This window comes from Theropithecus gelada, chromosome 12 (genome assembly GCF_003255815.1).
Source record: "Theropithecus gelada isolate Dixy chromosome 12, Tgel_1.0, whole genome shotgun sequence".
Lineage (NCBI taxonomy): Eukaryota > Metazoa > Chordata > Mammalia > Primates > Cercopithecidae > Theropithecus > Theropithecus gelada.
The window spans coordinates 46,438,009-46,456,990 of NC_037680.1; the positions used below are offsets into that span (position 1 = coordinate 46,438,009).

The 18,982-nt window shown below is 34.8% G+C and overlaps 1 protein-coding gene across 1 annotated transcript in view; it reads left to right on the top strand.

Annotated features, from left to right (window-relative positions):
- The window catches only part of UBR3 (ubiquitin protein ligase E3 component n-recognin 3), a 229,601-nt gene that overhangs the window by 179,793 nt on the left and 30,826 nt on the right, over positions 1 to 18,982 (top strand). Inside the window, exons 28-30 of the mRNA XM_025403952.1 lie at positions 2,163 to 2,363; positions 3,951 to 4,087; positions 10,488 to 10,573. Coding sequence (XP_025259737.1) covers positions 2,163 to 2,363; positions 3,951 to 4,087; positions 10,488 to 10,573 — 424 coding nt within the window. The remainder of the gene's footprint in view (positions 1 to 2,162; positions 2,364 to 3,950; positions 4,088 to 10,487; positions 10,574 to 18,982) is intronic.

Below are 18,982 nucleotides of genomic sequence, written 5' to 3' on the forward strand. Positions count from 1 at the left end.
CTGAGATATGAGGTGTAACCTTATGCTCCTAGAGTAAAAGGAACAGGGGTGGGGAAGGTGAGTGACTTGGCAGGTGAGGAGGTGGTTTGAAAAACCACTTTGGGGGCCAGGTACGGTGGCTCATGCCTGTAATTTCAGCACTTTGGGAGGCCGAGGCGTGCTGATCACCTGAGGTCAGGAGTTTGAGATCAGCCTGGCCAACATGGCGAAACCCCATCTCTACTAAAAATACAAAAATTAGTTGGGCATGGTGGCGAGCCCCTGTAATCCCAGCTACTCGGGAGGCTGAGGCAGGAGAATTGCTTAAACCTGGGAGGCGGAGGTTGCAGTGAACTGAGATTGCGCCATTGCACTCCAGCCTGGGCAACAAAAGCAAAACTCCATCTCAAAAAATAAAAAAATAAATAAAAAATAAATAAACAAAAACAGAAAAACCACTCTGGGATTGGATGAGAGAGTGCTTCCTAGGATGTGGAGAAAGTGCCAGGCAGTATGCAGGACAAAGTTGAGGTTGGAAACAGTTTGTAGCAAGAAGGCATTTCATTTTTCTCTGACAACACTCAGTTTGAGTGCAGAATTGGAGAAGGCATACATTGGATTAATTTAGTATGAAGGCTTTGTTTGGTGTGAATGATGAAAGGACACATAGAGGGCAAGTGGGAAGTATTGCCATGAGTTTTTGAAGTGGTAGACAATGGTGTGCAGATGGGATAGGAAAAACCTGATGAACTAGGAGAAAAAGAAGGGAAATAAAGGAGGTGGAAGTTGGTAGTCAGAATATAAGATGTTTAGATTTAATATTTTCAGATCACGAGTAATTTTGAGTTATTACAGGACAAGGATATTGTTATGGTAACAGGTGCTGGAGTAGAGTGAAGGCCAAAACTATAGGCGCTGATGAGGTTAAGGAGCTGAAGGACTGAGGTATAAGATTGGTTGTATACATATATAGTGAAACTGCATAGGAAGATGCAGGACTTGGAGTGATGAGGAAAACGTATCAAGGTACCAAAGTCTTCAGTGGTTGCGGGCAGTAGGTGGCAGTGAAAAGGAAGGAAAAGGATAGTATTGCTAAATGACATGAGCCACAAATACAAGGGAATGCAAGAGTAATGATCTCGGGCCAGCACCAGAGGGTGCTGAGATGTGAGAGATGTAGGAAGGTGAGTTGAGAGGGTTTCTGGGGGGTGCTTCAGTAGAGAACCTAGCTTCAGTTATAGCAAAAAAGAGTATCTAGCATTCTTTAGAATTAAGGCTGCCAAGAAGCTTATCACAGAATGTTCTGTGATCAGGACCATTGCCCCAATTTTTAGCACTCTCTTTTTTGTGTATTTTTAAAACTTAGCTCACAAATCTTCTCTGGGAAGGCTTCTCTGTTGTTGCATTTATCGCACTATAATTTATTTGCCTGATTTTGCTTTTAAATTGTGAGCACCTTAAGAAGGAAAAATGTATCTTAACTCTTTATGCTATCACCTCGCACAGCATTTATCACATAGTAGGAGCTTAGTAAATGTTTGTAGAATTGGATTTAGGAAGATATGTTGTTACATTTTTAAGGACTTAAAAAGTTAATGTCAAAAAGTGAAAAATAGAATTCATAGTTCTCTTAGTCAAAGTACTTGAGATGCAAGATATAATGAAATGAGCACTAACTCAGTTGTCTAATCAGTTGTATTTAGCAGTTAGACACCTTAGAAGTTACTTTTTTGAGGCTTATTTGCTCTCAAAAGCTATTTATCCTAGATCAAGGAACATGAGCATTGGGATAATCTTCCCAGTAGTCAGTTACAGATTATGAAAACAGGGGTGTGGGGTAAGAGGAGGGTGACCCACTTTAATGTGACCTGTTTTTTGAACTATTGTTTATCTGAAATCCACATTTCAGATTAATTGCATAATCACTTGAATGTTTCATACTGAGAGAAGAGTAAGATACTTAAACAGTGTTTTGGTGAGGGCAAGTGTTATGTAATTGCTATGATGTAAGAAGTGATTTGGTGAACTTTAACAGTTAAATGAAGGATTTTGTTTATTTCTTTATGACATATTAGAGATGTCTTTTTTGTATGGTTTATTAATTTACTATAAAATGGGTGGTGTAATTTTTGTTTTCTGTAAATGTGTGTATCATGCATCTGTATGTTTATTTCATCTTTTAGAATGATCAGGTTCTTCAGGGCTTCTCAGTGGACAAAGGAGAATTCACGTGTCCCCTCTGTAGGCAGTTTGCTAACAGTGTTCTTCCATGTTATCCTGGAAGCAATGTGGAAAATAACCCTTGGCAACGTCCTAGCAACAAAAGCATACAAGATCTCATAAAGGAAGTGGAGGAGCTGCAGGGACGACCGGGAGCTTTCCCAGTAAGCATCAGTGTAAGGCATAAATATCCTGGTTAACTCAGCTCTGATTTTCTGCTTTCATTTTCATTCAGTTTATAAATTACTCTGGACTTTTACATATTTAGTAGAAATTGCTTTTAGAGGTTTTGTTCTCTTCTATTTATATTTAAATAAAAGTAATAGAACAAATTATTATCAAAGGCTATACTTCTTTTTAGGCTAAATTCTTAGTTTTAGTATACATCTTCTAGGTCAAGAACCCCTATAGGTTTAGATATAGTTAGGCTCTTTTAAGATGTTGAAGGAGGCCAGTCGTGGTGGCTCAGACCTGTAATCCCAGCACTTTGGGAGGCTGAGGCTGACAGGTAACTTAAAGTCAGGAGTTTGAGACCAGCCTGGCCAACATGGCAAAACCCCATCTCTACTAAAAATACAAAAATTAGCCAGGCATGGTGGCGCTGAGGCAGATGGATCACTTAAGGGCAGGAGTTTGAAACCAGCCTGACCAGCATGGCAAAACCCCATCTCTACTAGAAATACAAAAATTAGCTGGGAAAGGGTGGCACACACCTGTAATCCCAGCTACTCGGGAGGCTGAGGCAGGAGAATCGCTTGAACCCCGGAGCCAGAGGTTGCAGTGAGCTGAGATCACCACTGCATTCCAGCCTGGGCAGCAGAGCGAGACTCCTTCTCAAAAAAAAAAAAAAAAAAGGTTGAAGTATTTAAAAGCAAACACACAAGCTATATATACTCTGTGTGTGTGTGTAGCTCAATATAAAGCACAATTTAATCACTTAAAAATATGCCCATTAGGTATATTAGGATTAAGAAGATATATTTACACAGATATGCACATGTATTTGTGTGTATGTGTATTCGAGAGATAAAATATTGTGTAATTGACTGAACTGTTCATCACAAGTCAGACTACTGTAGCGGGGAACTCATCTTTTATGCCATCCAGTAGGATTTGTTTGTTTTAAATTCTTAAAATATTTCACCTTCATTATAGATTTATTATATGGTCTCTGAGAGAAGTGACAGTTGTGTCTGGTTTATATAGTAAATTTGTGAAAACTGTGAATATGTGACTTTTGAAACAGAAATGCATACTTTAAACCTAGGTAGAGTCATCTGTCAATTCCCTTTCTCAAGCGAAGACTAATTTTAGAATTTGTGGTCTTTTTTAAATTTTATAAACCCTAATTCTTGTGTGTTTAAAATATGCTTAAACTTATGGGACATTGATATAATTCTTTGAAAAATGAACTTAAATGAAAGTCAGGTTTTTTATAGACATGGAAACTTTGTTCTAACATATTATTTTAATACCATCATCTCATTGGCTTAGAATAATTTATGTGGTTAATTCATAGTTGGATTACAGTGTTACCAGTCACAATGTAGAATTAAAGATCACTGTTTAAGAGAGTATTTTTTGACTGGTTTTATCTTTGTATACTAAATATATTTATAATAGATAATGTTCTATCTGTTTTGACTTTTTAATTTTAATTTCCTATGTTTATATAATAAACATTCTAGTTTTAGACCAGTATTAAAGAAAGTGAATATAAACTTTATATATATGTTTGCATTGTTTTATAGTCAGAAACAAATTTAAGTAAAGAAATGGAATCTGTAATGAAAGATATAAAAAATACCACTCAGAAGAAATATAGAGACTATAGCAAGACCCCGGGCTCACCAGACAATGATTTTCTCTTTATGTACTCTGTTGCTAGGTAGGTATATATAGTATATACTCTTTAGTTTACTTATTATTAATAGTTGATTTTATTATTTAATAAATATTTGTTTTATTTATTTAAAGGTTGCATATTTTTAATATCAGTTGAAATTATGGCTAGTTTTAGTGCCTCCTAGGATAACTATAAGTGTGTAGCTTTCTTTTATTTCCTGAAGAAGTTTTATTTTAATGAAATATTTGCATATATGTTACTAAGCATTAATAGTACATGGGGCAAAAGTATGTTACTAACATTTTGGGACAGATATATACCTTGAAGCATGTATTATATATGAGACCTGTCAAAAAGTGGTAATACTGAGAACTAAAACGTTGTAATATGTTAAACCCTTCGATTTATGGAAAAATAAGAACAGTAAGGAGTAGAAGAACTTTGTTTTAAATAGAAACTGGAAAGATCTAGCGATAGCCTAGAAGACAGGAGTTTAGAAAAATCAGATAAGGGAGAGGAAGCAAGGGATCAGGCATGTTCTAAACCTCAATTTGTAGTGAGTAAGGGGCTCAAGAAAGCTGTTAGAAGTAAATGTTTCTCATCTTTCAGATTAGGAAGGATTAGTCTAATTGTATGCAATACAGAAGCAGTAGTTCTAAATGGGAATTTTGGAAAACTTGAGTGAAAATGCAGAACCATAAAAGAAGTAAATAGAGGAGAAGCAGACACAACTAAGAACTTGTAAATGCATTCTGCCAAAACTGACTCTGTACATCCTTGAATATCTCTGGAAGCGTACTTCATGTTTTATCTAAGTATTGTAATAGGTAAGATTTAGAGAGATAATGTGACTTGATGTCATACAGCAAGTTAGTGGCAGAGTAGGATCTCTTGAGTCAAGGTTTAGTGTTTTTTTCAATTTGCTACCTTCGTTTTTCCTTTCCTATGTTTAGCTTTTATAAGTTGTATTATGTATATAGTTAATCATGGCTATTCTCTCTGGCCCACTCCTGGAACAGAGGGTAACGAAAGAGTAAATGAACTATACATAGCCTTTGGAACCCAGGAGAAGTGGAACCAGACTTAGAAAAATTGCAGCAAGCAAATTAGAGCTCAAGATAAGGAGCATTAGTTGGTCTGAGAATGCAAATACTGGACATGGGTTGATGTAAAAGGATCTAATGGATTGGAAAGTAACTTTGTAGTTTGTATATTCCTAGCCTCTTGTTTATCTAGAATGTTTTTGGGGAAGACATAACAATTTGGTATCTTGTTTCTGAAGAGTTACTAGTTACTACATTCTTGCAATAAAAGATACTTTATGTGAAAACAAAACTGAATATAATTTAACTTTGCCAGGGTGCCAAGGTTTTACAGAACTTCCATATGATACTGTGATTATAACGTTGTAGGCGATTGGGTTGAATATGGATCAACTCAGTTCTGCTATACATATTTATACACATACATGATCACAGACCTACACACATTTATGTTGCTCATGTATTTATGCCTTTAATTTTATTAGAGTTGACCTTTTAAGAAAATCTTTATTGAATGGGAATAATCTGTACTTGGAATTTTCCCGTAGTATGATAAATCAAACAATTTGATTTAAATATAATTTAGTGGAAGTTTTAGATCCTCATTTCTTGGTTTAAGTTTATAAGTAACTTAGAGAAAAAAGCTTGCAATAATAATGGGAGACCTTCTGGATCAAGACATTTTGGTTTCTCTATTCTTTAGAGAAGCAGAAACAGATGTCAAATACTTTACTAAGGTGTAGACAGAGAAACAGAGAAAATATACTTCCCCCATCCTTTTCTGAAACTTAATAATAAGCTCTAAAGCAGCAAAACAGTAATTCTGAAAATGAGTGTATATAACACTTTAAAACTTTATTATCCTTTGCTTGGAATTCCCCAAAATATTGCAAAGCTCTTCCAGTGAGGCGACATTCCTTCTCTAAGTTTTACTTAGTCATTACAAAGAAAACAAAGGCTGGGCATGGTGGCTCACACCATAATCTCAGCACTTTGAGAGACCAAGGAGGATTGCTTGAGACTGGGAGTTTGAGACCAGCCTGGACAACATAGTAAAACCCTATCTCTCTATGAAAAATAATTTTAAAAAAAATTAGCTAGGTTTGGTGGCACACATCTGTAGTCCCAGCTACTTGGGAGGCTGAGATGGGTTGATTGCTTGAGCTACAAGAGATGGGAGGTCAAGGCTATAGTGAGCTGTGATCGAGCCACTGCACTTCAACTTGGGCAACAGAGCAAAACCCTGTCTAAAAAAAATAAAAAATAAGAGAAACAAATTGACTCAGAAATTTACATGTATTGAAGGAAAAAAGTATATTGTATTCTGTTTAAATAGGTTGTAATTTTCTCAAAACAGGAAACCAAGCTTTTTATGCGTAACATATAACTTATTTATGCATAACATATAACATTTATTCCTAAAAGGTGAACATTAAAATATTTAGCAATATTTAAACATTTAAAATATTTAACAATAAACTTACTTTGAATTAAGTTTTGAATTAAATGTAGTGATTTTAAAAGGTATAATTCATTAGAATTTGCACGTTTATTTGTATTTAGTATTAGTAATGTGAGTAGAATACAACCCTCATTTCTTAGAGCTGAATTTCTCCCTGCTGAATAAGTAATTTTGTTTGCTCTTCAGAGAGTTTGAATTTTGGATATTTAGAAGCAAAGTGTTTCTGGTGAGTTTTAGAGTTTTTTGTTTTTTGGTTTTTTTTGTAAGACAGTACATGTCTTTTGTTTTTAAATTTTATTTGCATGGTGAAGCCTTGGAGAATTTTCTGAGGGTATCAGAGAAGAAACTGTTGGAAAATCCATTCAAATTTAAAATAATTTAAAAATTAATTAAAATTATTACATTCAAGTTTTAATGTATTTCCAAAATTTTCATTCTATTGCAAATGTCAGTCATCTAAACAGATAATGGAAAGCTAATTTGGGGGAAGAAAGTTTTCTTTTTTTAATACCAATTCATTATTTTGTTCTTGAAACAATGAATGACATGAATTTCAGTGACTGATTTTTCCAAGGATTTTGGACTCAAATTTCATATAATCAAAAGGTATTGGTGAGTAGCAGGTGGTTTGTATAGAGAAAAATGGAAAGAAAATGAAACGTAAGTAACTGCAATGTAGGTGGAGAGACATCTTTAAATCATGGTTACTCAATAGAGTCAATGTACCTTCATAGGTTAGTTACTTTGTAAACTAATTATGTTCAAAATAAAAGGGATGCTTGCTAAATACCAAATTATGAATCCTTTTAAAAAACAGAAAATTCTTTCCTAAAACAATCCTTTTTTGGGGGCTTGATCGGGGGTCACTACTGGGTTTAAGGGAATGGAAGAGTTAGGAAAAGAAAGAAAATAAACTGCAGGGGCTAAAGAGAATCTTATAATTGGTTACATATCAAAAAAGAGATGTCATCATCCCCCCACCCCCCCCCGCCACACACACACACTTCACACTTTTTTTTTTAAAGCATCTTGCCAGGTACCATTGGGGATTTAGAAGCTATATATGAAATAATCCCTGTTCTCCAGGAATTTACAATTTAGTTGAGGAGATGGAACTAATATAACATCAATCTATATAACAGAATATAATTTGTTTTAAAAAATGTCATATAGAGAAAGTACTGTAGAACTTCTGAAGGGAAGATGAGCAAATTGAAATATGAAATATGTGTAAGGCCTTCTTTCCTGTCCCAGGAAAGCTTCCTGGAGAAGTTAAAACTTGAATTGCCTCTTGTATAATGTAGGCTGTGGTATGGATGAAGATACTGTTTTTTTTTTTTTCCCCTGAGAAATTGAGTAACTTGCTCAGCTACTAAGTGGTCTACTCAGGCCTTGAACCTAGATCTCTTTCCAGAAGCTTTGCCTTTTTCAGCAAACCAACGTGTGTTTGAGAGTGTGGGGTGTGTAGTGTGTGTACACACATTTGCTTTTCAAATTATGGTCTAAAATAGAAGTTAGTGTGGAATGGGGGGTTGAGAGGACAGCATACTTTGGTCATGCAAAAAGAAGCTGGAGCATAGTTAGAGGGGTTTTTAATACGCATATCTAGGTGGCCACTAGGGTAGGCTTTAAACAGTCTTTCTCATCATTATTTCAGATGTGGAGATTTTCTCCTTTTTCTTCCAAACTAATTTGAATGTATTTGTGTTAGAAAATACAGAAAAGAGTCTGCTTTTCTTTCACAGCAAAAAGCTCAGAAAATTACCACTCCCAGCATATCTTTAGTTTTACATCATTCATTGAGGAGGGAAGAAACATAATACTGCTGTGTGAATTTCAGCAGTTGAGGAAATGTGGACATGGGACATATGACCCATTTGTGTGTTCTTTAGCATGTCTCAAAGGACCAGTTTTCACATAAATGAAATAAAAGTTGATATTTAGAGCCATATTGGTTTTTAAAATCCTAGATATTGCTGGATGCAGTGATGTGCGCCTATTCCTGGCTACTTGGAGGCTGAGGCAGGAGGATTGCTTGAGCACAGGAGTTCAAATACACCCTGGGAAACACAGCAAGACCTCATCTCTCAAAAAAAAATGTTAAGAAATGTAAAATTGTAGATATTATTCACATTAATCCTTTGGATAGGTAGTTTTTTTATTTTTAATTCAGAAAGAATATTGCATAGGAGATCTTCCAGTCATAATCTGGAATAATTAATTAGATTTTAGTAGTTTTTTTTCCAGTATTCTTTGCAATGAAATTCTTAGTAACATGTTTGTCATCCTTTATATTTGGGGATTGAGAAAACAGAATTGTTCTTATATTTAATTTTAATGAATATTTTTGCAAATATGGTGAAATGTTGACATTCTGGTTTTAACATTCATTTGTAAGTATTGTTTGTGTTTCTGGTTAGCTCTCTTAAAAGTAGTATCTAGGAAATCTTAGTTTTTATAAGAGAATATAGCCATTAATTTTTTTCTACAGATTAGGCAACAGAAGATTTGTGAAAACAAAATGTATTGATCTCATTTATATTCCCTTGATGAAGGAACACATGCTGGTCTCCGCTCGCTTTCTGTCCACTAGTATGAAATCCCTGTCCCTGCTTCCTTGCTGGTAGGTTTTTAGAAGTTCAGTGAGCAATGCAAATCGCCTGAAGGGTGGAAAATTCCCTTGTCACACAGATGCCCTTATCAGCAGCAACCAGATGGAGCTCTGAGCTGGAACATTATCAGTGTTAAATTGCTTTTTCTCCCACCCTGAGTAGAGAGGATTAAAGCATTCCTTTAGAAATGGGTGGCAAATGTACAGACTTAGGAATATTAATATTTTTAACAATTTGCATTTATAAGTAAATACATGGAAATATAATCTCAAAACATTCTGTGTTCAAAATACAACCAAACTAGTGCAAAATGTTTTGTTTTAAATAAAATAGGATAATAGTCTTTCATGAATTCACTTGCAAAGAGTAAGCTTGAAACTGCTTTTTCTCTCTTTTTTTTTTTTTTTTTAAGTGGGACAGTATCTCACTATTAGGGTTAAATGCATATCTTGGATATAAACTAGTCTATTCAGTTTTGGTTGTAGAAAATAAAGGTATGTCTAAGTGTATTAATACTGTTGAAGAAAAATACAGTTTAAATTCTTTCTCAGAGTTGTCATTTATTTTGGCATAATTGGTTATTTTACTGCTATTGTTTTTGAATAAATCCTTAGATTCTGCATTAGTTTGATTTTTGAAATGTTGATTTATTGATTATTGCTATTTTGTAAGCTAATAATTGCTAAATACCTTGCAATTTCAGGTGTATGAACAATATTGATGGTTAGCCATATCAGTAGTTACACAGTGTATTTTAATGAAACTAGTTTTAGAAGTCCATAAGAGAGACTGCTGTTAAATTATATGTGTTGTTCTTAGCCATTTCGATATTAGTGATTTTGTTTCTTAATACTGATTTCCAGATACCATCTAACCTCTAATGAATGATAACCATTTCTCTGATACAAAAATTGGTATGCCCTTGTGTTTTATATGGCAATAACCACCTACACAGTGGCTGATGTTGGAGTACAAATTCTTTCTTCATATTCTTATGAAGGTTTATGAAATATGTTGCAGGTTTTTTTTTTTCTTAAGGCCTAGTTTTTAGTATGTGCCAAGAGTTGGGACTTTGCAACAATTACACCATGATGTGTGCAATTTTTTGCAGGTATAAATATGAACATATAAGTAAGGATGGATAAATTGTTCCCTTTTTATTTCCTAATATCAGATAAATATGATTATTATTGATACAACATAAAAACTGCTTTTGCAAAAAAAGTTGAAGAACTTTATTTTTTAGGTTGATTCAGACATGTCAGTAAAGCAAATTAGTAAAGACTCTTCAGTTTAGTGACTGAGATATAATGTTTTACTTACAGAACCAATTTAGAACTTGAATTGATTCATCGAGGAGGCAATCTGTGTTCAGGTGGTGCAAGCACAGCTGGCAAAAGGTCTTGTTTAAGTAAGTACTAAATAGTACTAAATTAAAAAAAAATTCTGTCATTTTTGGAAGCATTGACAGGTAAAGTGACATTTTGGTGTATTTCAAATTCTGTCTATGTTATATATGATCTATATAGATAGTGATATGTACTTTAAATGGTTAATCTTGTACTTGGAAGAATCATATGAATATTTAGCTCTTTCTAGATTATGATTACCTAGCAGATAAATGTGATGCTAAGTGACGAGGTTTATAGTGTTTCAAAATTTAAGCACTGTATTATTCTCAGCTATAAAAAATTGTCCTTAAACTTTAATTCTCTTAAATAATTTTTACATTGAATTAAGAAAATATTTTTATAAAGACAATATATGTTGCCCACAGATTTATATTATTGCTATTAATGAAGATATTTGTGCTATATTTTGATGTGCATATTAAAATGAATTGAAATTACAGATGTTTGCTTTTATTTATATATATACTTTATGTTATAAAATGAGCATAATTCTGCAATCTTGTTTGTAAGGATATATTTGAGAAAAGTGTAACTTGTAATTTAAGGTAGTAGATTTTTCATAAGCATGGCTTTGATGCTATCATTTTTTAGTCATTGTTTAGGGAATTAAGGTGAATACTAGGAATATTATTATTGAATGTCACCATATAGCTCTGATTATTGGCCCCAGATCACTGGAGTTGAAATATTACCTAATGTGATTGGTGTAGGAAATAAAACTTGTTTAAAACACATAATATAGTCTTTTGAAAAATAAGTATTTTTCTTAAAATACTAAAAAAAGTATTAAAAATTATCAATACATGTTGGTGTTTTAACAAAAATATGTTATTTCAAAAAATATGTAATTTTGAATTGATTTCAAAGCAGAGGGATGATCAAAAGCACTTTAAAATTTCTAACATAAAAGCAAACGTATGTGAAATTTTAACTTGGTTATCTTTAAAGTCTTATAAATTGCATTAGAATTTGATCTTTTCTTTTGGATTGTCACTTTATTCCTAGAACTTAAGATTTTGGAGGTTATTATTTTTATTTTTTAACCAAGTATTAGTAAAAATTGACCCCTCTATGCATTCATCTAAACCCTATTTCTGTTCAGTGCTTTACTAGTATGTTTCAAAGGTAGTTGTTGATACATGGGAGTTTTAGTTTCTAATCTGTTTGAATTAATAGATATAATAATCATTTTAGTTATATAAATTATTCTTTCTTGTTAATTTGTTATTAATTGATGTTTGGCATTGGCTGATAATATTCCAGAAACCATTGTGTTACAAAGTGTTTACTTTAGTGAATGATTTTCTGTTTTTAAAAATCTACTTAATTTTTTTTCTCTGAGGCACTTAAACTTATCTAGAGGCTTGTAAATAATGAATTTATCCAGATTCCTGAAAATAGTAATAAAATTCTGATGGTAATCACTTCAATTACCAGAGTCAATTTTGTAATTTAAATTGTTAAATTTATAGTTACTTGCAGATTTTCGCTTATTTTTCCCTTTACTAAATAAGAAATTACACTGTGCCAGTATAGACAAAGTCATGATACAGTTTATCCTAAATATAAGTTAATATGTTTCTTAGTTTTTGTATAATTTATTATTGTTCAATTACTTATTTATCCTAATATTAATAAAAGCAGCCTGTAAGTCATATATATAGAATATGTTGTATATATACAAAATCCCACTATCTTACAAGTGTATGAACTTAGTATTTGTTATTTATTCAAATAAAATTCAAACTTAAATTGTACACCAGGACTCAAATTGATGATGATTCATGGGATCTCAGTGCAAATATCTCATTTTTTTGATCTTCCAGTGCAACTTCAGTGGTATTATTAAAAAAAAAATTCTTTTTTCTAGGGAAAAATCTTCTTGTATTCATATTTTCCTTTTCCCGTTGATTGCTCTTTATTACTTTTTGAAAATCTCACTTTTAATGTTTTTTTCTTCCATAATGTTTTTGAGGAGAGTGAGAAAATGCCCCACTGACTAAGCAAATGATAAGGGAACTTTTTTCATTCTAAGAATATCACACTTTTGAAATACTGTTCTGTTATGACTTCTTGATGAAACTGAAAATTTGTCTAGTCAGGAAAACTTCTAATAAATTTTGTCTAGAAAGGATTGCGTCATGCCTGGTATATAATTATGGGGACACACACATACACTCAGTGGGGGAGAAGAGAGGAAGATTGTTCTTTCTACAACAATGAAAGCAGAAAATATTAATGGCCAAATCTCTAGTGAAAAATAAAATTGAAATGGAACAATGCCATTCAACTACATCTTCAGACATTTTTAAATAGTTGAGGGTAGTTAACCAGTGTCAATCAGAGCAAAACGTCAGTCCTAAAAATATGTGTGTGGGAAATTTTCCATAGTAAAAAGCTACTCAAATTAGCTCACATGGCAGCATACTATGGTATTTTAATAATATCCTACGTTTGTAGTTTTAAAGTTTGTAAAGTTCTTTCACATAAATTATTTAATCTTTAGAACAACCATGTGAAATAGGTGTTATCTCTTTTTCATAGAAAAGGAATCTGAAGTTCAGAGTAATTGCCTTGCCAAGTCACACAGCTGGAAAATGTCAGAGCTTGCACTTGAGCCCAGCTCTTCTGACTGCAAATTCAGTTATATAAGACATATCTCCTGCCCTTAAGTGTCCCAAAGGATGCAGAACTTTTAAGACCTTTCACCCATTGGTTTAGTCAAAGACACTCTACTGTACAACATTGCCTTGGGATCTTTCCAGGCCCTTCTGTGCTTACTCTCCTATTTATCTTGTCTATTTTCTTTTATCAGCCTTTCACCATAAATCCTTTGTTCTGAGCCATCTTTTCAGACATTTTTGCAAGTCCTAGTCCTGAGTCCTTCTGCCCTGGATACCAGTTAGTTCTCCTTTATTCCTTGCCAGTTTGCTGGCTGGTTCCCCTTGCTCTTGCTGTGAGCCATGTGCGTTAGCTCTCACATACAGCATAGCTGCTGATTCCCAGGTCAGAGTTCTAGCCCTCCTCCTTACCCACCAGGGAAGATCAGGCATTTAGGACTTTGTATTCAGCACATGATACTGGTTCTAGAGACTGGTTCTCATCTGCTGGACTTGTATTCAGCAGATGAGATTTGTTCAAATGCCACATCCACTAAAAACTTCACTGATTCCAGCAGTGAAAAGTTACTTAGAAGTTCTAGGGAATTTAGAGGTTTGGGATCATATCTATCTGCTGGAATCAGTGAAGCTTTTGGTGGACAAGGCATTTGAACAAGACTTTGAAAGGTAAGTGAGGTTTAGAGTTTTTGTTACAAATTGATATATACAGTAAGTACCACCAACTTGGTTAGCAACATATGTTGGAAAAAGCAGATGTAAAAATTAAAGGCAACTTTTTATTAAGAAAAATATTAAGCTTACTGTATTAATTTCTTCATTCAAGTGATTTGAAAGTCAATATGACACTCTATGAATTCTAGTGAAGTTCACATGCTTTTGACACTTTTTTGGCATGATATTCTCAGTGTATTTCTCAAGTAGAAATTGTTGAAACCATTGGCAATGCCATTTGATAGATTATTAATATTGGAGCATAATATAAAAATTATTTGTAGGTAAATGTTTTTTCCTGTCTTTGGGTCTGAGAATTTTTCTGCTTATTACTGTCATTTAACTAAGAAACCACAGTTCATGTCTCAAATGGATTCCATGATTTTATAGAGAGATTAAAAATGAAACGATAGTCAGGAGAGGATAAGGCAAACTCTTACCTTGACATTTTCATTTGGGAAGTTCTGACTTAATTTTGATGTAATCTATGATCTGATCAAGAAATTATGCATAGTCACTGCAGTAAATAATTTCTACCAGAATTTGCTATTCATAGCAAGCAACCCAGCTTAGATCTGTGCAGGCAACTTAAAATAGTTCTACTTTCTCAGAGAAAGAGTGAATTTTTGGTGAATTTAAAATTACAGAAAATTAGCCAGGTGCGATGGCTCACTCCTGTGATCCTAACATTTTGGGAAGCTGAGGTGGGGAGGATCACTTGAGTCCAGAAGTTGTTAACAGCCTGGGCAACATAGGGAGAACGTCATCTCTAAAAAGAAAAAAAAAATTAGCTGGGTGTGGTGGCGTGAGCCTGTGGTCCCAACTACTCAGGAGACGGAGGTGGGAGGATCGCTTAAGCCCAGAAGGTGGAGGCTGCAGTGAGCCATGACTGTGCCATTGCACTACAGACTGGGCGACAGAGCAAGATGCTGTCTCAAAAAAAAAATTATAGAAAATTATTTTGACATTAATTTCTCCCTACAGTTAGGCAGCATAAGGATATTGTTAAACAAGTAATGAGTTTTAACAAAATTACTCTTTATTTTTGAGAAACAGGGTCTCCCTTTTGTCACTCAGGCTGGAGTGCAGTGGCACAATCATAGTTCACTGCAGCCTCGAACTCCTGGGCTCAAGCAGTCCTCCCACCTCAGCCTCCCGAGTAGCTAGGATAGCAGACACACACTGTCATACCCAACTAATTTTTTAATATATTTCTTTGTAGCGATGGGGTCTCGCTGTGTTGACGAGGCTGGTCTCAAGGTTTTGGCCTTAAGCAGTCCTTCCACCTTGGCCTCCCAAAGTGCTGGGATTATAGGCATGAACCACTATGCCTGGCCTAAAATTACTTTGAAGTAGCCTGGCCTTATTATTTCACATTTAGTAGTAAAATTTTTACATTGATGGTTTATGAAAGCCTTTTTCAAATGTAAAAATATCAATTTCTGCAAGCAGACTGAATAACAATTTTGTTCAATTTTTGTTACCATAAAAAGGATGGAAATTTGGCCATCAAATTATTATAATGGTCAAAAGGTATAAATTAATACAAAAATGTGTAAATTGTCTGCTGAGACTAGTTATTGATAAGATTTGATGGCTAAAAGCTGATTTTGTGGTATTTGGGAATGTTTTATGTTCTGAAGAGCCAGTTGGTGTGTATTTAGGGCCAACATGAAAGATGCATATGTGGTGGAATAGACAACAGCAAACTAGGAGTCATAGGCATGTTCTTAGGCAAGACATTTTATGTTTTTGGCTTCAGTTTCCTCATCTATAAAATTAGTGTATTAGACTGGATGATCTGTGTCCTGACAGATGTTCATGGTTGTTAACTCTTACATGCAAAGCTCCAATCTGGAGCTTTTTCCCCCTGTTAATTAACATCATTGACATTAAGCACAAAAGGCAAATAGCTGGACTAGGAGTTATACTCTAGGAACTTTTAGAATTATACTTTATCTATAGTCATATACTATAGACTAAATCAAGGCTTGGAGTTTTTGTTGTTCTTTTCTTTTGATACATCTTACAGATTCAGAAGATTTTGGTATTTTGTTTTATATTTTATTTTGCTCTTCATTTTAAGTAGTGCATAAATAAAAAATAGAGGCTGTCAATGAAGTCACATGATAAATAGAATCAGAATCTTTGAGCTAAAAGTTACTTAGGAAATCACCTAGTCTAAATGTTATCTAGCTCAGGCATCTTGTACCTACTATTCCAATCATTTGTGCTCTGCTTAAACACTTTCAGAGATAAAGAGTACTTTTTGAGATAGGTGAGGAGTTTCGTAAGCCTTTTAAAGGATGGTGATATTAAAAGGCAGCATAGTGTAAACTAGAGAGTGAGATTCTGTTCCTCATTAATACCCAATCAGAGGATTGTTGTAAGAATTCAATTTTATAATATATATTCTAGTTTCTATAGCTTGTAAATCTCAACATTAATATTTCTCCTATTTCAACACTATAATTGTCAACTTAGGGGGTGTGTGGATAAGGAGAAGGAGCAAGATAACAATTTTTAGCTCAATTTTTGTCTTAGTCTATAACAATATACCATAGACTGCGTGGCTTATATACAACAGAAATGTGTTTCTCACAGATCTGGAGGCTGGGAAGTCTAAGATCAAGGCTCCAGCAGATTTGGTGTCTGGTGAGGACCTGCTTGCTTCCTCATACATAGCTGTCTTCTCACTGTAACCTCACGTGGTGGAAGTGGCAAGAGATCTCTCTGGGATCTCTTTTATGAGAGCACTAATCCCATTCATGAGGGCTTCCTCATGACCTAATCACTTCTCAAAGGCCCACCTCCTTATACTAACCTTGGGGTTAGGACTTTAACGTATGAATTTTGGTGGGACATAAACATTCAGTCCGTTGCAGTTTTTTTTAAGGGACTTGACAAACATTCTTTTGACCTCTTCAGAGATGAGATTAGGAGGACGGAATGAGATTTATCCACATGATAAAGTTTGTCTGTTGAGAACAAAATACATTGTTAATTTGGAGAGGTTTAAGAATGTGGCATGAAAATTTAAGTTAGAAGAGTGGCTTTAACTTTTCTTTAAGGCCTTTCTGAAAGTCCCATAATTTGTGACTTAAGTAGCCATGCCTTTCTATATTTATAATTTGGGCATTCTAAGAACTAAGTACCATAGATAGTAGTTTTCACTATCAGGGCATGGGGTCTTCAGATCTTACTTGGCTTAGGGCAAGGCAGCTTCTTTCTTCTGCAGATAGATGGGACAAACCCTACCCCCATTTTAGATGAGGTGCATAAATAAGACCTGGATTCATGGAATGTGTCTCTTTAATAAAGGGGAAATTAGGAGTCCTAAGAACTGACCTCTCTCTTCCCCTTCCTAGGGCTACCTATATGCAGAAACAGAATTGTACCTCTCCCTGCCTCTTATCATCCTAAGCTCTGTCAGAAAGGGAAAAGGGGAGGCTTCTAGTCACTGAAACCTTAAAGTATAAGGTGAACAATTTGTTGAAGCTAATAATAATACTTGTGGATACTTGAGGTAACCAGAGAATGATGTCATAGTGTGCCTGGGAGTGGAGACATAGGAACTCTGGGAGGCAGGAGAGGAACACAGCATGGAAATTATGAAAGTACTAAAGACAGCCTTTTTTTTCACTGTCTTCCCTTCCTCACATGGCAGAAAAAACCTCTCCAAAGGAAGCAACACTTCCCCACTCTATTGCCAAACTCCCATGTGTCCTTGTTGACATGCGAAAACATAGCATACAGTGCTGGAAAGAACACCAGGTTGGAGTTTGAAGATGTGGATTCTAGTGTATTTGTTATCTGTTGGACTTCAGGAAACTAACCTAACTTTTTACCTCATTGTGGAAGTGAGGATGATGGTATTTATACTGATTATCTGATATATCCATCATAGTTAATGTAATGATCAAATAGTATTAGATATATGAGCTAAAGTATCTTACATAATGTTATTATATATAATAATGATTATTAAACTTGTCTTTTAACCCTTTAAAATTCTACCACAACTGCCACTTGATTCTCTGCCCTGCCTTGCCTGGAGTGCTTAGGAATGGGATAGGGAGAGATGAGTCAGCTCCTGTCATCCATGACATCAACCTTCTGTCTCTTGGGAACCAGATCTACAGATATTCCCTTCTTCTTGGACCTGTTCCCAGACCTCATTTAAGGAGCTCTCTCCTGTCTCTTCATGGCTGATTTCTCAGGAATGTACAGAGGAACCAGTGGAAGCTGGCTTTGCTGTGAGAGGTGTATACTCACACCTATTACAGTTCACCTTAGGATAAATAGGTCAGAACCATTTCTTCACTTTAATTATTCAGTTGCAGAGAAAGGGAGATTTTTTTTTTCCACCGCTATGATATTTCAGAGAATCATTTGGCTAGTTGAGATTTTTTTTTTTTTTTTTTTTTTTTTTTTTTTAAGGGACAGGGTCTTGCTTTGTTACCTATGCTGGCCTCAGACTCCTGGGCTCAAATAATCCTCCCACCTCAGCCTTCTGAGTAGCTGGGACTACAGGTATGTGTCACCTTACCTGACTGAGGTTTTTTTCATTGACAGTGATTTAACTATTGATGACTAGACTGGTAAGACTGAAATCTTGAATGCAGACCCAGTTAAGTTTACCTTAGGTGCATTTTAACAGTGGTACAATTTAAGATAGAACCATATTTATCAAAGTCTTTTTGTTTTTTTGAGACGGAGTCTCACTCTGTTGCCCAGGCTGGAGTGCAGTGGCACCATGTCGGCTCACAGCAACCTCTGTCTCCTGGGTTCAAGCAATTCTCCTGCCTCAGCCTCTAAAGTAGCTGGGATTATGGGCGCCCACCACCACACCCAGCTAATTTTTGTTTTGTTTTGTTTTGTTTGTTTTGTTTCTGAGATGTCTTGCTCTGTCGCCTAGGCTGGAGTCCAGTGGCATGGTCTTGGCTTACTGCAACCTCTGTCTCCCAGGTTCAAGTGATTCTCCTGCCTCAGCCTCCTGAGTAGCTGGGATTACAGGCACCTGCAACTACACCTGGCTAATTTTTGTATTTTTAGTAGAGATGGGGTTTGTATTTT